The sequence below is a fragment of the Leopardus geoffroyi genome, chromosome B3 (assembly GCF_018350155.1).
Source record: "Leopardus geoffroyi isolate Oge1 chromosome B3, O.geoffroyi_Oge1_pat1.0, whole genome shotgun sequence".
In the NCBI taxonomy this organism is placed as follows: domain Eukaryota; kingdom Metazoa; phylum Chordata; class Mammalia; order Carnivora; family Felidae; genus Leopardus; species Leopardus geoffroyi.
Genome location: NC_059337.1, coordinates 19640806 through 19667867, shown reverse-complemented (window position 1 = coordinate 19667867; position 27062 = coordinate 19640806). Strand labels below are relative to the sequence as shown.

Below are 27062 nucleotides of genomic sequence, written 5' to 3'. Positions count from 1 at the left end.
CCCATACTCCCCAGGAGAGCTAGATTGCACTTTCCTGCTTGAGTTCTGGCCTCTCCATATGAAGAGAATTGGGGAGTTCCCCCAGAAGAAAAGTTGCGTAAACTTGCATCATACCTAATATGGTTCCCGTCTTTCAAGAACTGAATCCCGTGCCTGCCTCTGTCTTCTTCTGGTTGCTTTCCAATGACCTTAAGATGTTGCATTTCTATTTAATAACTATTGTGTTGAGAATTTATAATTATTCTTTTTAGAGGAGTTAGCGTGATAGAATCTACTCTGCAGTTATTAGAACTAAAACTTGTGATTTATATTTCTTTACCAAATAGATGGTGTATTAGGTATCTATTGCTGCTTGACAGTTACTACAAAATGTAGCTGCTTGAACAACAAACATTTGTTATCTCTGCCCCTCCCCTGCTCATGCTCACTCTCTCTCTCAAAATAAATAAATGAATAGACTTAAAAAACACTCATATATACAGATAGATGGATGGATGGATAGTAGATGGATGGCTATTATTTCATTGACATTTGATCATTCTCTACTTGTTTTTAGTAAAATATGTACAGCTTAAAATAAATACAGCTTAATCTTACACAAACATAACACAATTAAATCAAACTGAATAATTGCTGGACTCCAGATTTAATTTTATGTTTACATTTTATTTGTTTAATGTTTAATTTTATGCTTAATTTGATTGATGTAGATGTAACAGAAGAAAAAGAAACTTAACTTGAAATGAAGACATTGCTGAACTTCACATAAACATTTCATTGTAATGAAATATTTTCCAAATAGCCCTTTTCAGTTAGTAAAAACAAAACAAAACCCAAGATTGTGAAAATCTTTAAGAAGCCAAAGTTACTTTTCTAATGCCTAATTTGACATTATGTGAATTTAATAGAAAAAAACAAACTTAACTTGAAATGAAGGAATTGCAGGACTATACATACATATTTCATTATGATGAAATATTTTCTCAAATAATCCTCTAAGTTTTTTTTTTAAAGAAAACCAAGATTATGAAAATCTTTTAAGAGTCTAGGGTTCCTTTTTTTTTAATTACCTGTTTCCCATATTAGATAATTAGTTCTTCAGTTTCTTCTCACATTCTCACCCTCATACTTTGATTCAGATTTTTGTCATTGTCCTTACATTGTCAGGGTTTGATTGTAATCATCTGTCACTGTGATTCTCCCACTTGTTCAGTCTTGCCACCATCATTTTCAGCATGGCATCTCCATTCCCGAACTATTTTTTTAAGTTTATTTATTTATTTTGAGAGAGAGAGAGCACACCAATGCATGAAACAGGGGAGAGGCAGAGAGAGAGGGAGAGAGAGAATCCCAATTAGGCTCTGTTTTGTCAGCCCGATGCAGGGCTTGGTCCCCCAAACCCTGAGATCATGATCTGGGCCACAATCAAGACTCAGACGCTTAACCAACTGAGCCACCCAGGCGCCACTCCATTCCTGAATTATTTCTTTTGATTCATCTCTTAGTTGACTGGATTTCATCACTGAGTGTTTTTCAGGAAAGGCTAACAGGTGCTGTCTCTCCCTAGTTCTTTCATCTTTGAGAATGCCCAAAAGTTGCCTTTACACTTGAATTATATCTGTGTTATCTATTATATCCTTATAGAACTTAGCAAACATCCCCGTTTGTCCGCTAGATTCAGTGTTGTTTGGACAAGTTTGAGGTCAGCCTGATTTTTCCCCCGGTAGGTGATTTGACTTTTTGGCTTGTGTAAAATTCTTCCTTTAAACATGAAGTCTAGTAGTTTTGCTGGACCACCTATGGATGAGGATTATTCTATAGCAGCTGTTCTTGGGAATCAATATTATTGGAAAGATCTGGGTATTTTTTTTTTATTTCAGGCAAATTTTCTTCTGTTATGGTTTTGAATATTTTGGGCTCTATATATGCAGTTCTACTCTTCATGCATACCATTTATACATATGTTGGATTTCTATTTCTTGGCTTCTATATTTCTTTCTGATCATATTTAACTTTTTGTTTCCTTTCCATTTTATTTATTTATTTATTTATTTATTTATTTATTGTTAATTATTTTTAATGTTTTATTTATTTTTGAGCAAGAGAGGGAGGGAGGGAGATACAGATTCCGAAGCAGGCTCCAGGCTCTGAGCTGTCAGCACAGAGCCCAATGTGGGACTCAAACTCGTGAAGCATGAGATCATAACCTGAGCTGAAGTTGGACGCTTAACTGAGACACATAGACATCCCTAATTATTTATTTTTAATTTTTATTTTTTCAGTTTTTCTCAAGCTTGTCCTCCAGTTCTTTGGGAATTTTGCCAAAGTCTTTTTGCCTAGAGAAAACTCCAATAAAGGCTTTCATTTCTTTTTCTTCTTTTTTTTTAAGTTTATGTATTTATTTGGAGACAGCGGGACAGAGGGAGAGAGAGAGGGAGAGAGAGAATCCCAAGCAGACTCCACACTATCAGGGCAGAACCCAATGGGGGGCTCAAACTCATGAACTGTGAGATCATGACCTGAGCCAAAGTTGGACCCTTAACCAACTGAGCCACTCAGGCACCCCAAGGCTTTCATTTCTAACATTGTTTAATATTTTCCTTCTATTTCTGTCCTAAGGATGAACACACTTGGGACCCCTTTCTTTTGTCTTGTCATGTCTTCATCAAATCCTTATATATCCTTGATCTCTTGCTTCAGAGAGAAATTACATTTTCCTTAAGTTATGGAGAAATGTTTGTTTATATATTTATCATTTTCTTGCACTTATGCCCCCTTTTTCCTTATTTCTTGCAGCATTGTTGCACAGATGTTATGCTGCTCACTTTCTGGTTATTAATAATGACTAGCTGAAGAGTAGGTGAAGGCTTTCTCTCTAGGTCGGTAAGATGCTAGAATATGGGGGGTGAGGGGTGGGAGGAGCAGAGAAGAGAGCAAGGCTGCAGGTATCGAAAACTTGTGTTTGTGGACCCAGATCCTTCTCTTCTGCCAATCTAGTAGCTGAAGAGCTCTCCTCCCCTCACTAGTGAATTAGCATTAACTCACATTATGCTCACCACAGTGGGGATGGGGCAGAGTTGGCTGTCACTTAACTTTTTCTCCTCCAACAAACCATGTCACAAAAAAAATGCCTGTTCTTGGAAAGATGGTGTGTGTCTGTGTGGTTCCTGTTTAGACCTCACTGTTTCTAAAATAATAGACTTTTCATTTTTGCTGTGAAAGCAATGCAGTGTGACAAAGAAACATCCCCCCTCCACCAGCCACCCCCCCTTACCCTGCCCCCACCGCCACCCGTGTCCCAGCCACAAGGCCCTCAGGTGCATTACCTACTTTATGGAGAAATGATAAATCCTAGGGAATCACAGAGGCATGTGTCACCTTTATTGTTTTCAGAGAGGAAAGTGGGGGTACTCCAAATTTAATTGGAAGTCCCTTTCATTTCAAAGAAATTTTCACTTTTTTAAGTTTTAAGTTGTACATTGATGATTTGTGCCTTTTTTCTATATATAATATTTCAATAAAAATCTGTTTAAAATTTTTTATGTTGTTAGATTAATCATTTTTGTGACTCTTGGGTTTGGGCTGTTGCTTAGAAAAGCCCAAGATAATAGATTGATTGTCCTGTATTTCCTTTAAAACTTAGTTTTAGAAGAATAGTTCATCTTAAAACTTTTATGGTTTTGTCTTTTGCATTTAGCTTTTTAATTCATATGGAATTTATTTCTGTGCATGGTGTGAAGGAGAGATCTAACTTTATTTTTCTCCATAGTTAATATTTACTGATCTCCACATGCCACCTTGATCTTCCATTGTCTCATTAGTTTCATTAGCCTATTTGTTCTTAATCCCTAAACAATACCTCACTTTTAAGTATATTATAGTTTAAGAGGATTTTTTTTTTGATAACTTATAGGACAAATTTCTTCTTATGGTTCTTTTTCAAAAATTTCTTGGCTATTCTTGCACATTTTCTCTTTCAGATGAACTTGAGAATCTGCTTGTCAAGTTCCATAAAAAATCCTGTTGGGATTTTGATTGGGATTGCATGGAAATTATAGATTAATTGGGGGAGAATTGACATCTTTACAATATTGAGTCTTCCCACCCAGGAACATGGTATGTTTTTATTTATTCAGGTCTTCTTTGACATCATTTAAAAGTGTTATCGCTATCTTCATATCAATCTGATGCATTTCTTGTTAGGTTTATATCCAGGTTGATTTTTTTAAATTATGTTTTCAATTGGTTATTATTGAAATGAGTATAGGAAAATGACTGATTTGTGTGTGTTGGGTATTTGTATCTGGCCGCCTTAATGAACTCTGTTGGTGCCATTATTTTTTGTTTTCTTGGCTTTTCCAGACAGATGGAAATAAAAGTTCTCTATAAATGTAATGGTGGTTTTTATCTTTTTAATAACTCTCATTTCTTTTTCATGTCTTATTTCAATGTATAGGGACTCCTGATGAATATTAAATAGTGGTGGTTTATAGGTTTTGTTGTTTTGTTTCCTGCTTATACAGGAATGTTCCTAGTATTGTGCCATTTGTAGATGTCTTCTGTAGGTTTTCTGTAATTATTTTTTATTAAATTAAGGAAATTTTTATATTCCTAGATTTCTAAGAGGTTTGATCAGGAATGGATCTATTGACTTTTATCACATGCTTTTTAAAAAGCATCTACTGAGGTAATTATATTGCTTTTCAAGTTTACTATTTAATCTGTTTAATTTAGTAAATTACAGTAATAGATTTCCTAACAATGGAAATTTCATTCTTCCATTCTTAAAATAAGTTCTACCTGATTATGAGTATTGTTCTTTTAATACACTGCTTGCCGTGTTCAATTGTTAATGTGTTACACCTGGTTTTTTAATCTTTATTTGTAAGATAGATTGAACTACAGTTACTGTGTTTTGTGATGTCTGTCTCTAGTTTAGGTATCAGAATTATGCTGGTTTTATAGAATGAGTAAGGAAGTTTTCTATCTTTTACTGTGCTCTGAAACAGTTCATATACTGTGGACATTGCCTGCTATCTTAAATGTTGCCAGGGCTGAAAAATCAGTCTGACCAGACAGGGTGACTCTTCAAAGGACTAAGTCTATTCAGGTTTTCTATTTCCCCCTGAGGAAATTTTGGTAGTTAAATTTTCCTACAAAATTATTCATTTCTCCAGATTTTCAAATTTATGACCTATAAATTTAATATTGTATTCTTATAATTTAAAAGACATATTCTCCACATTCATACTTGTAATTGTTCTTAATCTTATTTGTGGCATCTTTCCTTTTTTTCCTTGATTAGACTAGATAAATTTGCTATTGTATGAAATAGGTTTTTTCCCAAGAGCAAGATTTTGATCCTTATTATTACTATTATTTGAGTTTTTTGTTTTCTAATTATGAATTCTACTTTTCTTTTCTTATTAATAATTCCTTTGGCTTTTTAATTTTTATTATTGGTGTCTCTTACTAGCTCCTTGAAAAGAATGCATAGTTCTTATTTTCAGGCTTTGATGTGCTCTAATAAGTAAATAAGTGTTCTATATATTTTCTTCTCATTACCTATCTCTGGCTTTAATTTTACAGTGCTCTTATTGTTATTTGTTGCTGAATAATTTTTTCAGCTTTGATTTTTCTTTTCAACTCAAGAGTTATTTATAAGGGATTTAAATTTTTTTCCAACTGGATAGATTTTTTTTTGGCACTCCTTTTGTTGCTAATTTTCATTGCAACATGCTATGCTAACTTCATTGCATTGAGATCAGAGACTGTGTTCTGTATAATTTCTGCCTTTTGGAATTTGTTGAGTGTTTCTTTGTGGTGTAATGCATGTTCAATTTTTGTAAATATCCCAGTGGGTTTTTGAAGAGTTTTTATTCTATGCTTATTGAGTACAAAAATCTATATAAACTAGATCAGAGGTTGCAACTGGGGGCCCACAGATTGCCTTGGCTTATATGTGTGTTTTGTGTGACCCACACAAATGTTTTTTTTTTTTTGTTTTTGTTTTTTAACGTAAGCGAATATTTACAAATCAAGGGATTTTACATTAAAATACAGATTTGGAGTTTGTCTTGAAAAATCAGAAGCTCTGGCCATGCTGGACCTCATCACTTCATGGCAACAGTTAGCTGGAACAGTGGCTGTTCTTTCAAAGAGCTGTTCGTGTATCTCCTTCACTGCTTAGCTTGATAGACCTGTCTACCTCAGCCATTTGTCCTGCCTTCCTGGTGCCTGTAGGAATCTCTGTCACCTGTGTGCCTGATCAAACTCATTCAAAGGTTTGGGAGTCTTGCACTCCATCTGGCTGGTCAGTTTCCGAGAAGGGATGTTTGTCTCCATGGTGACTGTGGATTTGTTGGTTTCTCTCAATCTTTGGTGTATAAATTTCATAGCTATGTTACAAGGCGCACAAATGTTATCATCTCTTGCTGGTGTAATGAATCTTTCTTTAATCACTGTAAAAATCCTCTCTGTTTCATTCTCTTTTTGCCTTTAATTGTTCTTTGGCTGGTAATAATACTGCCATACCTGCTAAGTTATTTTATGATCATTTTCCTCATATATTTTTCATTCTTTTATTTTTAACCTTAGTTCTGTAAACGACATGTATCTGGCTTTATTTACATTTTTTTTGTGTGTGCAATCTAAGAATTGCTTCAAAGAGAGAACTTGATATGTTCACACCTGTTCTGATTTCAGATGTATTTAGGTTTATATCTGTTACCATATTTTCCTTTCTCTTAATTAACTTACTTAGTTTCTTTATTTTTTCTGTTTTTTCTTTCTTTCTGTTTCGTTACTTCCCTGCCCTTTGCCAGATAGATAAAGTTTCTTTCTCTCTTCTTTGTTCCCTTTCATCCTGATGGCTTGAAATTTCTGTCTTTCTCATCACCTGAAGCACACGTACTTGAATTTATATTCTCCTACACTGTTTAGCATTAATCAGTACCTATCCCCCTTCTCCTGAGCAAAACAAGAACCTTACCATAGTTCTCCTTCCTTCTGCCATCTTCTCTTCTCCTTCATCACCTCCCCAAATTGGGGACATCCAGGATTTTCACTCCTTATTGTTATTAACAGGTTTACATTATGCAACAACAGTTATGTCAGCTTAACCATAAAGGTGGACCAGCTTCTTTGGTCACCATTGTCTTGGGTGCTGGGAGAATCCCTAAACTCAGTCTTCCAGCTCTCTGATACCCTATCTATTCAGTTGGTAAATGTTGAAAATAGGTTCCCTTCTAGAACTTCTGGCTGATGTTTTAAATTAAAGTTTTATTTGAAATAATGGTAGATTCACATGCAATTGTAAAAATAATACACAGAGATCCAACGTATCCTTTACCCAGTTGTCCATAATGGCAATGTCTTGCAAAACAGCAGTACAATATTACAACCAGGATATTGACACAGATACAGTCAAGATACAGAATAGTTCCACCACCAAAAGGATCCTTCATGTTGTCCTTTTATAGCCACACCTACTCATGCTGTAACCCCATTCCTTAATGCCTTCACAACCAATAATCAGTTTCCCATTTCTATAATTTTGTCATTTCAAGAATATTATATAAATGAAACTATATACTATGTAGCCTTTGGGATTGGTGTTTTCACCTTACTGTGATTCTTTAGAGATTCATCTAGGTTGCTGTGTTTATCAATCATTTGTTCCTTTTTGTTGAAAAGTAGTGTTCTGTGATATGGATGTACCACAGTCACCCATTGAAGGACATCTGGATTGTTCCTAGGTTTGGGTTATTAAAATAAAGCATCTAGAAATATTCTTGTATAGGTTATGTGAAATTAGTCTTCATTTCTCTGGGATAAATACCCAGGAGTGCAATTACTGGGTTGTATAAGTTACAGGTTTATTCTTTCAAGAAACTGGCAAATTATTTTCCAGAGAAGCTGTAGCATTTTACATTTCCACTAGCAATATATGAATGATACAGTTTCTTTGCATGCTTGCCAGTAATTGGTAACATCACTTTTTAATTATAGCCCTTCTGATAAGTATGTAGTGATATTAATTTTCATTTCCCTAAGGCTAGTTATATTGGAAATCTTTTCATGTGTTTGTCATATATGTGTGTGCATGTGTGTGTGTGTGTGTGTGTGAAATGTCTCTTCATATCTTTTGTTCATTTTCTAATTGTAATGTTTGATTTTTTTTAACTGTTTAGTGTTGATGGTTTTTTACATATCCTACCTATTAGTCCTTTGATGATTATGTTGTTTGTGAATATTTTCTCCCATTGTGTAGCTTGTGTCTTCATTCTCTTTAACAGGGTTTTTTGCAGAGTAAAAGTTTTAATTTTGATGAAATCCACTTAGCAATTTTTCCTTTTATAGATCGAGGTCTTTGATATCAAAGCACTCCTTGCCTTGTCTTAGATTCCAAAGATATTCTATTTTTTTTTTTGATAAAAGTTTTATGGTTTTATGTTTTACATTTGAATTCCATCTTTGAAGATCCACTGTGAGTTGATTTTGTATAAGGTGTAAGACAGGTCATGCTTTCTTGTTTTGTTTGCCTATGGATGTCCAATTTTTCTAGCACCTTTTGTTGCAATGCCTGTCTTTTTTCCATTGAGTTACTTTTGCACTTTTGTCAAAATTCAGATGGGCATGTTTGTGTGTCTTTCTGGGTTCTATGTTCAGTCCATTGATCTATGTGTCTGTCCCTCTGCCAATGCAGCACAGTCTTGATTACTGTGGCAATATATAAGTTTTGAAACACGGTAAACTGATTGCTCCCACTTTCTTTTTCAAAATTATTTTAGTTGTTCTAGTTCTTTTGCCTTTCCATACAGGTTTTATCATTATCTTGTCAATATCTACAGAAAAATCTTGCTAGGCTTTTGGTAAGGATTGTGTTAAACCTATACATCAGTTGGGATAATTGACATCTTTACTAAGCTGAGTCTTTTAACTCATCCACTGTGTCTCTCCATTTGTTTAGGTCTTTAGTTTCTTTTATCAGTACTGTGTGGCTTTCAGTGTACAAGTCCTATACATTTTTTGTTTATATTTACGCCTAAAAGTTGCATTTTATTTTTAGTAATGATAAAGAGCATTGCATTTTGAATTTTGATATCCATGTGTTCATTGTTAATGTATAAAAATGTAATTGTTTTTGGTATGTTGATCTTGTATCCTGCGATCTTTCTGAACTCACTAACTTGTTCTAAGAGTAGATTCCTTGAGGTGTTATACTTGATAATGTCATCTGCAAATAGGGGTAATTTTATTTCTTCTTTCTGATCTACACGCCTTTTATCTTTTCTTGACTTATTGCCCTGGCTTGAACTTCCAACCTAGAGTAAACATCCTTACCTTGTTCCTGATTTTAGGAAGAAAGCATTAAGACTTTCACTGTTATGTATGATGTTACCTATAGGTTTTGTAGATGCCCTTTAGCAAGCTGACAATGTTTCCTTCCGTTTCTAGTTTTTGACAATTTTTTAAAAAATGAATGAGTGTTGAATTTTGTCACTGCTTTTTCTTTAGTGAGTGATATGATTGTGTGATTTTTCTTCTTTAGCTTGTTAACATGGTAGGTTATATTGGTTCATTTTTGGATATTGATCTAGCATAGAATCTATGGAATAAATCCCATTTGGTAATGGTATTTTCTTTTTATATGTTATTGAAATCTGTTTACCATTATTTTATTAAGGATATTTGTGTATATATTCATGAGGAGTTTTGGTCTATTATTTTCTTTTTCTTCCTTCCTTTCTCTTTCTTTCTTTCTTTCTTTCTTTCTTTCTTTCTTTCTTTCACCACCTTTGTCTAGTCTTTTTGTTTTTGTTTTTTTAATCAGGGTGATGCTAGCTTCAGTAAAAGAATTGGCAAGTGTTCCCTCATCTTTTATGTTCTGAGAGTGATTGTGTAGAATTGGTATTAATTCTTTAAACTTTTGGTAGAATCTTCCAGTGAAACCATATAGACCTAGAGATCTTTGGGGGAGATTTTTTTTTTAATTACAAATTCAATTTCTTGAAAAGTTATAGGGCTATTCAAATTATCCATTTCATATTGAGTGAGTTGTACTAGTTTGTATTTTTTGAGGATGCGGTCCATTTGTCTAAGTTGTCGAATTTATGTGTGTAGAGTTGTTTGTAGTATTACCTTACATACACTTTTGATGTTTGTAGAGTCTGTGGTGATATCCTCTTTCATTCCTGAAACTGTTAATTTGTGTCTTTTTTTTTCTTTGTCATTCTCATTCTTGCTAGAAGTTTATCAATTTTGTTGATCTTTTCATAAAATCAGTTCTTTGTTACACTTATTCCAGTGTTTTTGTTTTCAATGTCATTGTCTTGTGCTCTTATCTACACTGTTTCCTTCCTTCGTCTTACTTTGGGCTTGCTTAGTTAGCTTTTCTTTTTCTAGGATCTTAAAGTGAATGCTTAGGTTATTGATTTAAGACTTTTCCTCTTTTCTAACATAAACAATAACGCTATAAATTTCCCTCTCAGCAGTTTAGCTGTGTCTCCCATATTTTTTAACTTTTTTTTCTTAAGTTTATTCATTTATTTTGAGAGAGACAGAGACAGTGTGAGTGGGGGAGGGGCAGAGAAAGAAAGAAAGAGAGAAAGAATCCCAAGCAGGCTCTGCACTGTCAGCGCAGAACCCGAGTGGGGCTCAAACTCACAAAACCATGACATCATGACCTGAGCCAAAATCAAGAGTCAGATGCTTAACCGAGGGAGCCACTCAGGTGCCTCTCCCATATGTTGATACATTGTATTTTCAATTTTGTTAAGTTCAGTGTTTTTTTTTTTTCTTTCATTGAGACTTCTTGCACCATCAATTATTTAGAAGTATTTTGTTTCCAAGTGTTTGGAGATTTTTCTGTTATCTTTCTGTTACTGATTACTAGTTTGATTCCACTGTGGTTGGAGAACACATTCTGTGTTAGTTCCGTTCTTTTGAATTTCATGAGATTTGTTTTATGACACAGGATCTAATTGATTTTGGTATAAGTTTTGTTGGCACTTGTAAAGAATGTGTATTCTCCTGTTATTGAGTGGAGTGTTTTAAAAACATTGATGAGAACCTTTTTGATGATGGTGTTGATGAATTCATCTATATCCTTACTGACTATATGTTTAGTTGTCCTCTTAATTGTTGTGAGAAGAGTGTTGAAGTCTTCAACTATAACTGTGGATTTGTATATTTCTCCTTTAGGTTCTATCAGTTTTTGTTCAAACATTTTGCAGCTTATTGTTTGGTGCTTATACATTTGGATTACTACATCTTTTGGTGAATTAGTCCTTTTATCATTATAAAATGTCTGTTTCTGTCTATAATAATTTCCTTTGCTCTATAGTCTGTCTCATATTAATATAGCTAGATTGGTTTTGATTTAAGTTTTGATATTAATGATCTATAATGACATATTTTTTTCTATCCTTTACTTTCATCCTACCTGTATTGCTATATTTTTTTTTTTAACGTTTATTTATTTTTGAGAGAGAGAGAGCATGAACGGGATGGGTCAGAGAGAGAGGGAGGCACAGAATCTGAAACAGGCTCCAGGCTCTGAGCTGTCAGCACAGAGCCCGACGCGGGGCTCGAACCCACAAACTGTGAGATCGTGACCTGAGCCGAAGTCGGACACTTAGCCGACTGAGCCACCCAGGTGCCCCTGTATTGTTATATTTGAAGTGAGTTTCTTGTAGACAGCATATATTTGAGCCATGTTTTTTAATCCAGCCTGCCAATCTCTGTCTTCTAATTGCCATATTTAGACCATTTATACTTAATGTAATTACTAGCGTGTTAGGACTTAAGTCTGCTATTTTATCTTTTGTTTTCTGTTTGTTCTTTCTGTTTTTAGTTTCTTTTGTTTTCTTGCCTTCATATGGGTAACTTGAATGCTTTTTAGAATCCATTTTGTTTATCTCTAGCCTTTTAAAGTTTATCTTCTTGTATAGCTTTCTTAGTGATTGCTTGTGGTATTACATTATATATACATATCACAGTCTTTGAGTGTTATCATTTTACCAGCTTGAGTGAGGTATGGAAACCTTACCTCTCTTACATCCTATTACCCTCTCCTCTTTGTAATTGTCTGAAATATTTCTCTATATACATCTAGAACCACATCAGACAGTATTATAATATTTGTTCTATTCATCAAACATAATTTAGAAAACTCAAGAGAAGGAAAGCCTATTGTAGCTGAAGGTTTATGTGTCTTGCCAGACTTGGATAGAGTTTAGTCATTATATCTTCTAGTACTTCTTCAGCCCTTCCCTACTTCTCTCCTTCTGGGACTCCAATGACATGAATGTTAGATCTTTTGCTATAGTTCCAGAAGTCTCTCAGACTCTGTTTACTTTTATTGAGTTTGTTGTTGTTATTTTGTTTTATTTTTTAGTCTGTTTTCTCTTTGTTGTCAGGCTGGACAATTTCTATTTTCTGTATTCCAATTCACTCTGTCTTTCTTCTTTCTGTCCACTGCATTCTGTTGTCAAACTCATTCATTTCATTTTTTACTTTATTATATTTTCAATTCTAAAATTTCAACTTTCATGTTATTTCATATCGCTGTCTTCTATTTCTTTGCTGAGACTTTCTATTTCTTTATTGAGGTTTTATATATTTGTTCATTTGTTTCAAGCATATTTGTAATTGCTCATAGAAATGTTTTCATTATGGCTGCTTTAAAATCTTTATCATATTATTCTGACATTCCCTGTTACCTCAGTGTTGGCATCTATTGATTGTCTTTTATCATTCTGTCTGAGGTGTTGCTAGTTCTTGGTATGATGTATGATTTTCAGTTGAAACCTGTACATATTTGTATTATGTTATGAAGCTCTGGATCTTATTTATTTATTTGTTTGTTTGTTTGTTTGTTTAATGTTTATTATTTTGAGAGAGAGAGACAGAGTACAAGCAGGGGAGGAGCAGAGAGAGAGGGAAACACAGAATCCGAAGCAGGCTTCAGGCTCTGAGCTGTCAGCACAGAGTCTGACGTGGGTCTCAAACTCACAGACTGCAAGATCATAACCTGAGCCAAAGTCAGACCCTTAACCAACTGAGCCATCCAGGTGCCTCTCTGGATCTTATTTAAACCTTCTGTTTTAGATGGCTTTCTCTGACACTACAAGGTTGCTGAAGGGGGCCCCACTGCTTCATCATTGCCAGGTGTAGGTAGACATCCAAGTCCACTCACTTACCCACTGTTGGCATCTGAGAATGGGAGAGCTCCTCCTCAGTGCTGAGCAGGGTGTGAGTTCCAGCTTTCCATGTGGTCTCTATTGACACTGTAGGGGTTCACCTCGTTACTGTGGTTGATGATGAAAATTCTGACTCACCACCAGGCCTCCTGATATGACTCCAGTGGGGAGGGAGAGACATCTTCTCACTGCCAGGTAGGGTGGAAGGCCAAGCTTCCCCACAAGATCTTTACTGATACTATGGGAATGAGCCCCTTTTTTGGTTGGCAAGGGAAAAGACCTGCTCCTTAATTGCCCTTTTCTGACATCAACTAGGAGGGATGTTGAGGTTCCTCATTACAGCCTTGCAGGGGTAAAGGTCTAGGCTCCCCACTTGGTCTTTGCTGCTGTGGGTAGAGGTAGTACCACAATGTCGTTCGTCTGTGGCGTTTGGCTAGAGTACAGTGGTTCTTGTGTGAAAAGTTTCTCTCTTGCTGTGTTGCCCTTCCTTGGTGCTTTGGCTAGAGGGAATAGGCTTTGGGGGATTCTTTTTTGATCTGTTCCCATTGACGCTTCCAGGCTGCCAGCATCTCCATTTCCAAGTCCCCAGATATGTAAGACAAAAAGAATCCCAGGGAACTTACCACCATGTTGTTCCTTGGGTCCTGAGATCTCTGGATAGTCTGCCTTCTCTCTACCTTTCAGAGTCTTATGTCTCATTCTTACACAGTGTCCAGAGTTTTGGCTTTTCTTAGGAGGAAGAATGGGGAGAAGTGCTTCTACTCCATGTTTCTGGAAGCAGAAGTCTTCTAGTTGATTTTTTTCAAAGACGCACTACTTTCTTGAATCATTTTAAAGATATTAACAATACTTGCTTTGGGAATTTTTTCCCATTTGCTGCATTAACCATTATCTCCTTGGCTTCCTCTTATTGATGCCATTCTGTTTAGCTTTTTCATTTGGGGGTTCTCTTTCTTGATGTTGGTTTTCCTCCTAATTGGTGATTATTGGTTGTGTGCACTTGTGTTTGTGCTCACAGATCCTTGTCTGCTTGTGGTGTTTCTCAGTCCTGATGGCAGCAGTCTGTCTATGACATGGGCGGGGGTGGGACCTGCTGCTGGATCATATTACTTCTGGCAGGGTGGTAGGTGGCCTCCCTGTCCCACCTTCTCTGGCCTCAGTGTTGGCATCTGAATAAAGCCTGCTGCTGCTCACTGCTCAGCCTGAAGGAGGTGGAGGCTAACCTGCTTCTTTAGCTCCCCACACTGACGCCTGCTCAGGGACCCCTCTTGTGTTTGCACATCAGGCCTCTGGATCCCGGGATTTCAAACCCTTCTGAAACCTCCTGCTGGTTAATCCCATCTGCTTGCTGTCTTTCCACAGTTCCTTGAAAGGTCTCATCTTCTGATCTTGTTTTCCAAGGCTTTTACTGATTTTTTTTTCCTTCTCTTTTTCATGTTATCTCTGAGGATTTGGGCCCCAAGGAGAGATAGACTGATCACTGTTTTCCTGCATGGTCCAATCTCCTTAGTGTTTTTATTGTGATGATAGTAACAGCTCTCTCCGCTTGCTGTTGGCATCTCATCCTCAGACCGATCCTGAGTTGGAATTACTACAGCCATTTTCTACCAGGGGAAACCGATAATCAGAGAGGTTACCCACCATGCCTAGGCTCACACAGCCGCTAGGAGGCAGAGCCAAGATGTGAACTCAGACCCGTTGACTTGAAGCCTGGATTGTCCCTTTGCGGTGGTATCTCTTTAATGCTGGGACATAGCGGGGATGGGGTGAGAACAGCTGCCACCAAGCCCTGTGAGCAGGAACAGAAGCAAAAAAGAAGGTTCCGTGGTGTGCATGTGTATTCTTGTCCTTGACTGAATTCATATTCCTTCCAAACATAATTTCGACCTTGTTTCCTTATTCTAGCCTAAAATAGAATAAGCTAGATTTTTCAACCTCCTCTCATGGTGGGAATAACATAGGAGGGTACAGGTGGGTCATTCTTGGCCTCTCTTCTCACTTAACCTTTTGTTTTAGGCCCATCTCAGCCTATTGAGAGTAATGCTATCCTTTGCTATTGGCTAGAAATGCCGGGGGGGGGGGGGGGGGGGGCGGGGAGTGTCGCTCACCGGAGCCCCAGGTGAGCCTGACGCAGACATCTCCCCTTTCCAAACCAGTGTTACAACTGGATGGCCCCTTGTGGTTCTTATGATTGCAAAACACCCTTCAGCAAAACCATCAGGAAACAGAAAAATAGAAGTTTATTACCAATGACCTGGAATGGACACAGCACACCTGGGGGCCACATAGCAGGGTTGGAGATACAGAGAGTGTGAGAGAGAGAGAAAGAGTGCATGCACAAGTGGGATGTATTGGGGCATCTGCTCTCACTGGGGCTGAGGGTGGGAACCTAGGGCTTCATGGGCTCACTCTATTGGTCAATTTAAAATATGGGCAGGGCGCCTGGCTGGCTCAGTCAGTAGAGCATGCGACTCTTGATCTTGGGGTTGTGAGTTCGAGCCCCAAGGTGGCCTGCAGACATTACTTAAAAATAAAATGTTTAACAAAATAAATTAATAAAATGTGAGAGCGAGAATTTAAAGTGCTAGGAAAAGACAAGTGGCCCAAATGGTCAGTTATCAAAATCAATTGAGATCTCTAAAACAAAGGCACCTCAGTGGAGGAGGGAAGTGGCCTGGCCCTTTATCTAGGGTGGCTGGCAATGTTTACTCAGGAAAAATAGTCTTTGAAGACTTTGAGGGCTCTTTGAAATGGATTGCCTTAAGCAATTAAAGCTTAAGTCAAGCACTTCCATTTCAAAAAAAAAAAAAAAAAAAAAAAAAAAAACAAAGGAAGGACAACAACAAAAACTTCGAGGGCTTTAAAATACACCTTTCTTCAGTCTCACTCAGTTAACCTTTAAAAAAAAAATTCAGCCCTATGGATAGTTTCCCTTCTTGTTGCTCTGCTCCCCATAATGCTCTGGCCCTTCTGCTTCAGGTTGGCATTGGTGGTGGGCAAACTCTCAGACTTGGCCGTGTCCACCAATCATCAGCTCAGCAGCCACAGAGGCTCACCTACAAGGTGCGCTCCCTGGGACAGAGCCTTCCCTACCATCCTGGGAGGCATCTGAGCCTGGCCACTGCATTAGGGCTTCTTGGCTTCAGGGCCGCTCCCAGCATCCCATGGGGCAGGTGAGTGAAGCCCTCGCCCTTGAACTTTAGGAAGAGCCTAGCTTTTGGTAAGCTTCTCACCTGTCCTGATGCTTAATGCGATTCAGACATTTTCCTGAGACAGGACAAGTGTTGCCTGGGACACAGCATTTTTTGACCCCAGTGCGCCCTGGTTCTGGATGTGAAGAAACATGACCAGCCGATCCCAAGGCTGCTGGGGTGCAGGCAGCAAGGGAGCAAGGGAGCTGCAGGCTGCCAGGACACCCCCTACCTCGGGGGACCTGGCAGACACTTAGAAACAGAAAATCTCCCCTGCTCAGGCCTCAAGAAGTCCGAGCATCTTTTTAGCCTGTGTTTACTCGGTTTCTGGGAAGGAAAAGTGACACAGCCAACAGCCAAATTTCCGTTGGTGTTTTTGTTCCATATTTTGCTCGGGGAACTGAATCATGTTTTTCCTTTCATACACATGAAAATGTTAAGTACATAACAGCTAAATTAATCCACGCTCATAAATTAGTTAATTATGTTAATTCAGAGTCACAGAAGTCTCAAGTCTCATTAGCATTTCCATTAAACAGTTTAGGCTTGTGAGCATTTTAAGAGGACAGTTGAACCTACAGATTAATCTTCAAAGGCTCCAAGTATATTTTCAACGGCAGTAGGATTTAACGTGCTTTGGAAGTTATGGGGGGGATTTCGTGAATGTGCGCAGCTCCTACTTCAGAGCTGAGCTCTCAAGGAGCTGGGGTTCCCCACCTCCCTAATCTTCACCCCACATTCTCATCAAAGGCTCCTGCCTGCTGGGTCTGAATATCCCTAAGTGAAGCAGGATCCCTGGGAAGGAGGAGATGGACAAGAACCGGCAATAGCTGCTTCACCCCTGTGTCTCCTGGGCAGCCGTGCCCTCTGCAAGCCACCTTGTTGCAGCCACCCCCAGGAGACAGTTAAGACTGGCTCTTGAATGCCCTGGGGTGCACAATCCAGTTCCCAGCTTGCCCTCACAAACACTGGATGAAGGGTAGCTGCTTCTGGGTGTATGTGAGACAGATAGATATACAGGTAGAGGGCACGTTCAAATCTAAGTGACAAGCTGAGCCTAAGATGGCCTTTGTTCGAGGCCATGTGAGTGTCTTGTTGTTGCCATGTGCTGGTCTCCTTCAGGAGCCAGTTCAGGGCCTGTGCTCGCTGTCACAGGTGCACATCCTGTCAGGGTCCCTCACTGTCGCCACACGCAGAGCGGATATGTGGGTGCCCCAGCTGGCTTGGAAGCATGCTGTTGTGCCCAGTGTCCCCAGCCGCCAACCCCGCTGACTCTCTGTGGGCCCCTGTGTGATCCACTGTTGCTCTCTGGCCCCTGATCCCTGGTGTGGAGACCATGAGAGCCAGTCTAGATGTCAAATCTCAAGGTAGTGACTGAGGCTCTTCTGGTTTTTACCATTCTTTGAAAAATCAGCAGAACCTGATTACGAACGAGTGACCTGTTTTAAGCTGTAGTTGTTATTATTTAAGCACGGCGAGGCCAACAGATCAGGAGACAATGGCATCAGACAAAGTTTGTTACTCACAGTTCCCAAGATGAGAGAGTGCTCCACACGGTGTAGGCCAGGAGGGGAAGCCTCAGAAGCTGGTCTGGAGACAGAGGGAGCCAGGGAAGTAGTGGCTTATAGTGGTTTCTGCAGGAAGAAGTGGGCATGGCAGAGTCAACAGAGTGAGGATGGCTCATTTGAATCATTTCGGTGGGCTCTGGGGCTTAGGGGCTGTCCTTAGTGGTCTGGTACTTGGTTGTGCGGGGATTAGGGCAAATGGAGGGGGGCCCAGAGCACAAGAGGCTGTTGAAAGTGTGGGCTCTGGATTTGATTAATTTGCACATGGAAGACATGCCTCCTGGAAGAGTTCTTTACTATTTTGAGGAATTGGCCAGCCCTGGGGTGTGGATCCCTCCAGGGTCCACAGGCCCCAAGATATCAAAGCATCAGAATAACAGAAAATAAAAGGCATGGTTAATGCAAGACCCTACCTAGCATGGGCCTCATCTCATTGACCCCGGGCTCCAGGGTAGGACATGCCCATGAGTTTCCTGGCACGCCAGTGACTACTGCTGCATTTCCACTCTGGAAAGAAATGGCGTGGCTCTATCAGGAGATCAAAAACGGAGTAGGAGACCAAGAGAAACTTGGCGTGAGCGTCAACCACTGGTCTGTAAGAATTTCCTGTGACAATGGTGAATGTAGATGTGTCCCGACAACTTAGCAGACCACAGCTCCCTGGTGTTTGTTGAACAAGGCTGTCATGTATGGCCATATTTAGAGATTTGAGAGCCCTGTTACTGTCTTAGGCAATAAGGAGAGTTGACAGAAACCTTTTCGGTTTGTAACAATTCCAAACAACTTTTGAAACCTCACTTGGCCCAGAATGTCTGCTCATAGAACAGAATGTACTGTGGGTCTATTGGGGGGGGAGGACCCCAAAAACCAATTTTCTGTGGATTTACTAAAATAAACTCAGGATTAATGAACAAAATTTGTTGGGGAGACCTATTTGTCACACTTAGGAAGCTACAATCTAATTTTACTTGCTGCTGTTCATTGTTCTTGCATTGCCATTCACTTGCTGAAGGCAAAATATATTACTTCTCAATAAACAAAAGTGGGCCCAGCTCATCCTGCTCCCCTGCCTTCCTCTAGACATTAACAAGCTGGGCTGATCACTGACTTCTTGCATTGGGGTGTGTGAGTGTGTGTGTGTGTGTTCTTCTCCTTGCCCCCTTTTTTTGTTACCATCTTCTTGTCCCCTTCAGAAGCCAAAAGATTTAAAATCTAAATACATTGAGTTGGTGCCTCCTTGCTCACCAGCTGAAATTTATTTTCTGTCAATTATGGAGGCTTGAAGTCCAAGATCAAGCTTTTGGCAAGTTTGGTTTCTACTGAGGCCTCTCTCCTTGGCTTGCAGATGGCTGCTTCTCACTGTGTCCTCCTATGGTCACCACTTGGTCTGTGCATTGCCCATATCTGGATTTCCTCTTCTTTTTTTTTTAAGTTTATTTTTTTTGAGAGAGAGAGAGAGAGAGAGAGAGAGAACATATGCATGGCAGAGAAGAGAGGGAGAGAGAGAATTCCAAGCAGGATCCACACAGGCAACGCAGAGCCTGATGCGGGGCTGGAACTCACAAACCGTGAGATCATGATGTGAGCCAAAATCAAGAGTTGGATGCTTAACCGACTGAGCCACCCAGGTGCCCCCTGAATTTCCTCTTCTTAAAAGGGCACGGGGCATAGTGAATTAGGACCCACCCAGATGGCCTCATTTTAGCTTAAATACGTCTTTATACCCTGTCTCCAAATCTGGCCACACTGACCTTGCCATGCCTTTTAACATGGAGATTCTTCAGAAAGTTCAGGGGTACTGCTGTGTCTCATGCCACTTCATAGGGTCAACAGCACGTTGCTAGGCCGGTAATTTGGAAAGTCACACTATAAATTCGTAGCAGGGAGAGGGGAGGAAGGACAGGTCACTATGGAAAAAGTGCTGTTGGTTATTTACACTTGACCAAGAGACTTGTACAGTCCTTCATTTCAGCAGGTTCTCCAGGGCATGTAAAATATTATTGGGTCCAGGCAGTTTTATAGGAAAGCACATCTTGTTTAAAGTGAGGCCAGCCTGTGTGATTCGCTCCTGGACACAGCTTCTGTGCACACCAGAACGCATAAGCACCATCTTCCTTCTCTTCAGTGATCCTCCCACAGACTGGTCCTCGGGGTGGACCCGTCAGCACATTCGCCCTGTCACCGTGAACTCTGAAGCCTGCAATGCTGCCGCACCTGTGAGCACGCCCACCGCCTGGAGCTCACTGGCCATCCACATGATTGGTCCAAATTTTATTGTTGTTGTTCCGGACAATGTACAGTAAATGGATGGGTCTTTCATTTCCATTAGAGAAACAATTACTGTTTTTCTTCATGTTGGCATTTCCAGAGAACCATTCACATTTAAAGCTAATATTGGAGCTCTGAAAATATTTACCTTTTCTTTGTTGGCAACTTGTCAGCGTGGGGGAAAATAGATGCTTCATTAAAATCTAAATACATTATGCTTCCTTCCTCACACATCTGTCAGTCTTCTTCTGAGATGAAAAGCATCGGGAGAGGTATTGAGAAATCATTCTGGTTGTCTGCTTTTACAGATCTGTGATGTCTTCTGGCATCTCGTTCTTCGTGTTCAAGAGGAGGCACCGAGCACTGAGTAATGCATAGAATTGTTGAATCACCATATTGTATACTGAAATTAATATAATGCTGTATGCTAGTTATACTGAAATTTTTAAAAAGTAGGCATTCAGGGGCCTCTGGGTGGCTCATTCGGTTAAGCATCCCAACTCTTGATTTTAGCTCAGGTCATGATCTCCTGGTTTGTGGGATTGAGCCCCACTCGGGATTCTCCCTCTGTCCCTCCCTGTGCTCGCTCTCTCTCTCTCTCTCTCTCAAAATAAATACATATTTGTTTAAAGGTAGGCATTCCAACACCTCTAACTTGCATGGAGAAGTCTAGAATAACAGGTTGCATTTCGGCACTAGAACATCAGAATTGATTTCGGCTGCCTGTGTGGCTGTCAAGGCCTTCTGCTGCCCTGGAAAGCCTGTTGTGGAACATAAGGATATAAAGAAAAAGTGACCATTTCTCGAACAGCACCAGGCACTATGGCCTCAACATATATTTAACTCTCTCAGCTATTCCGCCAGGTAAATATTGTGGAAGACAAGGGCTCAGAGAGGTTGAGATCCTGGTCTGAGGTTAGACAGAGCTGGGATCCCACCCCAGGACTCTCTGACCCCTGTTCTCTTTCCCCCACTGTGAGCTGCTCTTTAATCTTGCCAGAGGCCACACCGTTGCCACAGCACACTGCCAACATCCTGTACTACTGGTTATGGCTCCTCTCTTTGGGCTGATGGCTAAGTAAGCACCTGGGCCCAGTGTCTCTGACAGAGGGAAGCCCTGAGCACAGAGACCAGTGACTGAAGAAGGGTAACCTTTCAGATCACCCGGACTCATCGTGTCCACCCAGAAATCAGAAAGAAAGAAAGTACACTGAGCTGATGTAAAAAGTGGATCTGCCCCACCTATAAAAGGGAGAAAGGAACCCCGCAATAGATCCCAATGAACTCACATAAATTTGGCTTCCGTTATAACTCCCTTGATCCTCAAAGGGAAGTTGTTCTTACTCCTTTGAAATTAAGTATCTCTGTCTAGCAAAAGATACCATAAATAAAGTGAGAAGACAAGGCTTCAACTGAAAGAAGATAGTGGTAATGTGTCTAACCAATGAAGGATTAATTCCCAGTACAAGCAAAAGGAAGCAATATGTTATTTAAGCATGCATACAATTGTGTTAAAACACTAGTTTTTAAAAGGCAATGAGGACGCCTAGGTGGCTCAGTCCGTTAAGCATCTGACTTCAGCTCAGGTCATGATCTGGCAGTTCATGAGTTCAAGCCCTGTATCAGGCTCTGTGCTGAGAGCTCAGAGCCTAGAGCCTACTTTGGATTCTCTTTCTCCCTCTCTCTCTGCCTCTCCCCTGCTCCTGCTCTGTCTCTCTCTCTTTCCCAAAAATAAACATTAAAACCATATAATAAGCATCCCTTTATTTGAAAAAAAAAAAAAAAGGTTATGAAAAGACAGTCCAAAATTCTGAGTAATTTCCTCTGTGAGGGGCAGGGCATAGGTAGAGACCCCATTGGGTCATGTTTATATTTACATTGAATAGATGGAGGGCTTGTGAGTGTCAGTTTCCTTAGGCTTTACCACTAACATGTATGTAACTTATAATCCTTCATACATTATCAAATAGGCATATGTTTTTAAAACAAAGGTAAAAAACTGGGGCGCCTGGGTGGCTCAGTCGGTTAAGCGTCCAACTTCATCTCAGGTCATGATCTCACAGTTGGTGAGCCCACATCGGGCTCTGCGCTGACAGCTCAGTGCCTGAAGCCTGCTTCGGAATCTGTGTCTCTTTGGATATCTGCATCTCTGTCCAGGCACCCCTCTTTTTTAGCTTTTATGGCACCTTTGTAGATATGATAACTTTCATCAATGCAATCTCTAGGAAATGGAGGCTCAGTGACATGGGGTAATTCCCAGAGTCACTAGTTGGTGGTCACGGCAGGACTGTCACCCGTGGCATGCCCCACCTCCCTCCTGCCGGTCCCATGGCACACTGTCCGCAGAGAGCTCTGCTCCATGGGCCACTCCTCGGGAGCGGTGACAGGAGTCCACATCTACTGGCCATGTGGTGCCATCTTAGTGTGTGAACAGTGGTGGCTTCCTGGCCCATCCTAAGCCAGGCAGCTGAGGTCCTGTCTGCATCAGCTGGGGCCACCATAACAAAATTCCAGACTGGGAGCTTACACAACAGACAATTACTTCTTACAGTTCTGGAGGCTGGAAGTCCAAGGTCATGGTGCTTGTTCATTCTGCTCCCCTGTGAGGGCCCACTTGGTGGTTCACAGATGGCTAACTTCTCTGTGTCCTCATGCGGTAGAGACAGAAGAAGCAAGCTGTCTGCTGACTCTTTTTATAAGGGCACTAAGCCCATCGTGGGGGCCCCACCCTCATGACCTCATCCAAAGCTAATTACCTCCTAAAGCTCCTGTCTTCACCACACGGGGTGGGGTGGGGCTTCAGCGTGTGAATGCAGGGGAACACAAACATTCAGTCCATAACAGGTAGTAAAGAGAGGAAGGGAAATAGATAGCGAGCCAGAAGATAGAACAGACAGGGTTGAAGTTAGGATTTATTTCTGCTTCTCATTTTTAAGGTCTTTCCACCATAAAGACATGGTTCTTCTGATGACTCCAGCACCACCTTCTGTCACTGCCTGTGCCGTAACACTCCCAAATGGCTCTTGGCCCTGTCACTGAACTCCTGATGTCTCCCAGACCTCAGTCTCACTGTTGTTTTGCTATAAATTTCTCTGACATTGATTTTGAGTACGATTTCCAGGCTTCTGGAGTAAGCGGTTCCAGTTTGCTTTGTGTCCCACGTAAGCACAGGGCCAAGATAGTGTGCCCTATGGTGGCCCTCCCTCCTCCTATCAGCACAACTGTCCTACTCGGCTTCCCAGGGACCCTGCACGGTGCCTCTTACCTTTTCTCTCTCAACTCACAACCAGAATTGTTAGGACGGGCCTGAAGGAGAACATTTCAGGACAACCTGAACCTTCAAAAACCAGGCAGGACAAGTTGATAGGGTGGAAGAATTTACTGCATTTAAATCATCTTCACATTCTCTGTAGGTAGGAAGTTTCTCACCCTGACAAATCATAAAGTACTGTTAGTTGTTCGTCTACGATCCCTGTGTTACTGGGTGAGAGATTAGGTATCATTCGAAATTTATGTTAGGGATCTCTGCCTCTCAACTATCCATCAAAAGGGACAGCAAGGCATGTCCACAATTCCAGTTAAAATGGGTGGGACAGGAAGGTTTAATCCACATCCCACATCTGTCCCTGAGCCCCTGGGGAGGGTGTCCCCTCAAAGAGTCTCTTTCTTGGGGTTCCTCCTGCCTGAGCCCTGTACCATTTCTTTTCATCCTGGGGAAAAGTCACCGTTCTGTCTTTTAAAGTCATTTGTATTCCGTGTTTCTATTTTCGGCATATGTGCTCTCTTGTCGACGCAGATTCTGGGATATTGCATGAGTAGATCCAGCCCAGTCTGGGGGAGGTGGGGGCCTCTCTGCTCAGTGAGGCAAACCTCGGGGAAAGTGCCGCCTGGGCTGGGGTGCACGGGAGGGTAAGCTGCGGCCATTAACAATCGAGTCTTAGAAGAGTCTTTAATGGCGCAGGGAAATGTTCTGTATGAGGTTCTGTGGTAAAAAAAGAACTTGGAGAGAAAGTGCATGCTGTGGCCAAAGAAAAATACTGGAAGAAAATAACCAAAATATTATCACTAGTTATTTCTCTATTTTCCAAACTTTCTGCAAGGAGCATATGTGATGCTTATAATCAGAAAAAGTCCTCTTTCCTGTTATGTCTTAAATAGCTCAAGATTTAAAATTCGTTGGCATGGCCACCACACACATGGAGCTGGGCCTGGTGGAGGAGGGGTTTCTGGGGACCTCTGAGCGGAGTGGCTGTGGTCCCCGAGGAGTCACCTAGAGAGCGCTGATCCGGGGTGAGAGGGCACAGGTTTTCTGAGCCTCAGAGAGGTCCCATTCTGCGTCCAGGCAGCATCATTACCCTTGCTTCCCAGTCACATCCCAGCATCGCTAAGACCCCCTCTCTGGGTGAGGCACGGGGGTACCACACTTGCTGGGTGCAGAGTGTAATCATTAACGGAGGCAAATGCTGGGCCCAGGGCGGGCAGGGGACCCCTGGCCGAGGAGGCAGGCTTCGGAAGAGGTTCCTGGCTCACCCCCTCTCCTTTTGAGGTGCTCTTGAGGAATCTGTACTCCCCAGCACCTAAAGAGCCCTCTGGGGAACCCGGAACCAGAACATACACTGAGATAAGATGCCCCCACCCCCCGCCTTGATATGCTAGGGGGAGGCCTTCCGTCTTTCAGGTTAAAAACTCCTAATTACAAATCAGAGATGGAGTCATGTTTTTTAAAAAGGAGAAGTAAACTGTTGACAGCAGGGAAAGTTGAAAATGACCCCAGAGTTCTGTTCTAGAAATAATAATCATAATATGTCTAATATGTTCTGTTGTTAAATACCAGAATGATATCGTGCTACTGAGGAAATTGCTTAAATCCTATATTTTCCAAACACTTATGTTTCCTTTGCTGCTGTCCTGTGTCGGGGACGCCACAGCATGGCCCCAGATGGTATTGGAAGTCCTTCACCTCGGCCAGCACAGGATGGGAGGGAAAGCTTTCCAGAATGACACTGGAAGGCTCCAGAACTGTGTGGGGCTCCCTGGCCGTACCCCTGTGCCCTGGGGTCACGGTCTCTGCCGCCCTCCCAAGTGCAGAGCAGGCGTGCATGGAGCCCCCTTGTGTGCTTGCAGGCATCCGCATGCTGGACGGCGACGTGACGGATGTGGTTGAGGCCAAGTCTCTGGGCATCAGACCCAACTACATCGACATTTACAGCGCAAGCTGGGGGCCGGACGACGACGGGAAGACCGTGGACGGGCCTGGCCGCCTGGCTAAACAAGCCTTCGAGTATGGCATTAAAAAGGTGTGAGTTGTTCAGGGCTTCGGTGGATCTCTCAGGGGCGGGGCGGGGGGGAAGGGTAAAAAAAAGTTTTTAGCGATTAAAAACATAGTGACACAAGCCAGAGCCCCAAAAGAGGACCAGGATGGCCCTGCTGTGCCAGGACCAGTGTGAGGGAGAAGTCATTTAGGGGCTCAGGGAGGTGGCTCTCTACCATCCAGAGCAGAAGAATTTCACCTTGTCATAGAACGGCTATTTCAGCAGGTGCCAGCTGGTCACCCACCAAGCCCAGGACTCTGTGCCTTGAAGCCTGACAGCCCCCAGCCAAGGGGTATGTGAAGGTGGGCAGCCGGGCTCTTAGTCCAACTACCTGGCCTGTTAACCTGGAATGTGCAGGTGGAAGGGGTGTCCTGAGCCTCGGACCATCTGCCCATGGAAACACCCAGCTGTGGAGCTTCCTGTGTCCGTCACGAGCGTGTGCTAATCTAGGGCCTCCAAAGCAGGAAGGCCTGGCCTTTTTGCCCTCAGTGCCAGCACACAGCCTAATGTGTTTAGGATTTCTTGGGTGGAGCCTCACCAGGGACTAAACAGAGCAAACATCCAAGCACTGGTTCTCCACTGACCAGCTGAGGGGAAGCAGAGGAAGCTGGCAGCCTTCTTCTCCTCCACCCACCAGGAGGCCCACCCACAGTCACTCTGTCATCATTAGTTCTGGGTCCTTGGGAGTCAAAAATGCAGGGGGAAGGGAAGGAGGGACTGGAGATGACCCAGTTCTTGTAAGCCAGGTGGTGCGGCAAATTTCTGGGTGAGGACAGCTTCTTGGAGCAGGCAGACAGAGTTGTGGTCAGTGTCCGGGTGGCTTTGGGTGGCCCAACAAGGCCCAGCCCAGAGTATAGGGTATGGCCTGGCGATGCTGGCAGGGGTTTGGGCAGGAAGTCCAAGCGTCCCTGGGTCAGCATTCATACTTCTGACTTCTATTGGAGATGGGGGAGAAGGGCTGGGGAGGAGGGTGGTTCAAGTCCATTTTATTATTTGTGCTTTATAAATCTTTTTTTTTTTTTTTTTAATTTTTTTTTCAACGTTTATTTTATTTATTTTTGGGACACAAAGAGACAGAGCATGAACGGGGGAGGGTCAGAGAGAGAGGGAGACACAGAATGGGAAACAGGCTCCAGGCTCTGAGCCATCAGCCCAGAGCCTGACGCGGGGCTCGAACTCACGGACCGCGAGATCGTGACCTGGCTGAAGTCGGACGCTTAACCGACTGCGCCACCCAGGCGCCCCAATATAAATCTTTTTTTTTGAAGTTTATTTATTTATTTTGAGAGAGACAAAGAGAGTGCAAGTGGGTGAGGGGCAGAGAAAGAGGGAGAATCCGAAGCAGGCTCCACACCATCAGCACAGAGCCCGATGCGGGGCTTGAACTCACGAAACTGTGAGATCATGACCTGAGCCTAAATCAAGAGTCAGAGGCTTAACCGACTGAGCCACCCAGTGCCCCTTATTGTTTATGCTTTAAAACATTTTTTTAAAGTCCTTACTTATTGTAACCTATGCACC

The 27062-nt window shown here is 41.5% G+C and overlaps 1 protein-coding gene across 2 annotated transcripts in view; it reads left to right on the top strand.

The window, feature by feature from the left end:
* PCSK6 (proprotein convertase subtilisin/kexin type 6) overlaps positions 1–27062 on the top strand; it is a 193090-nt gene that overhangs the window by 75262 nt on the left and 90766 nt on the right. For both annotated transcript variants that reach the window (XM_045448813.1, XM_045448812.1), the window contains exon 7: positions 25354–25526. In XM_045448813.1, the coding sequence (XP_045304769.1) occupies positions 25354–25526 (173 nt within the window). The remainder of the gene's footprint in view (positions 1–25353; positions 25527–27062) is intronic.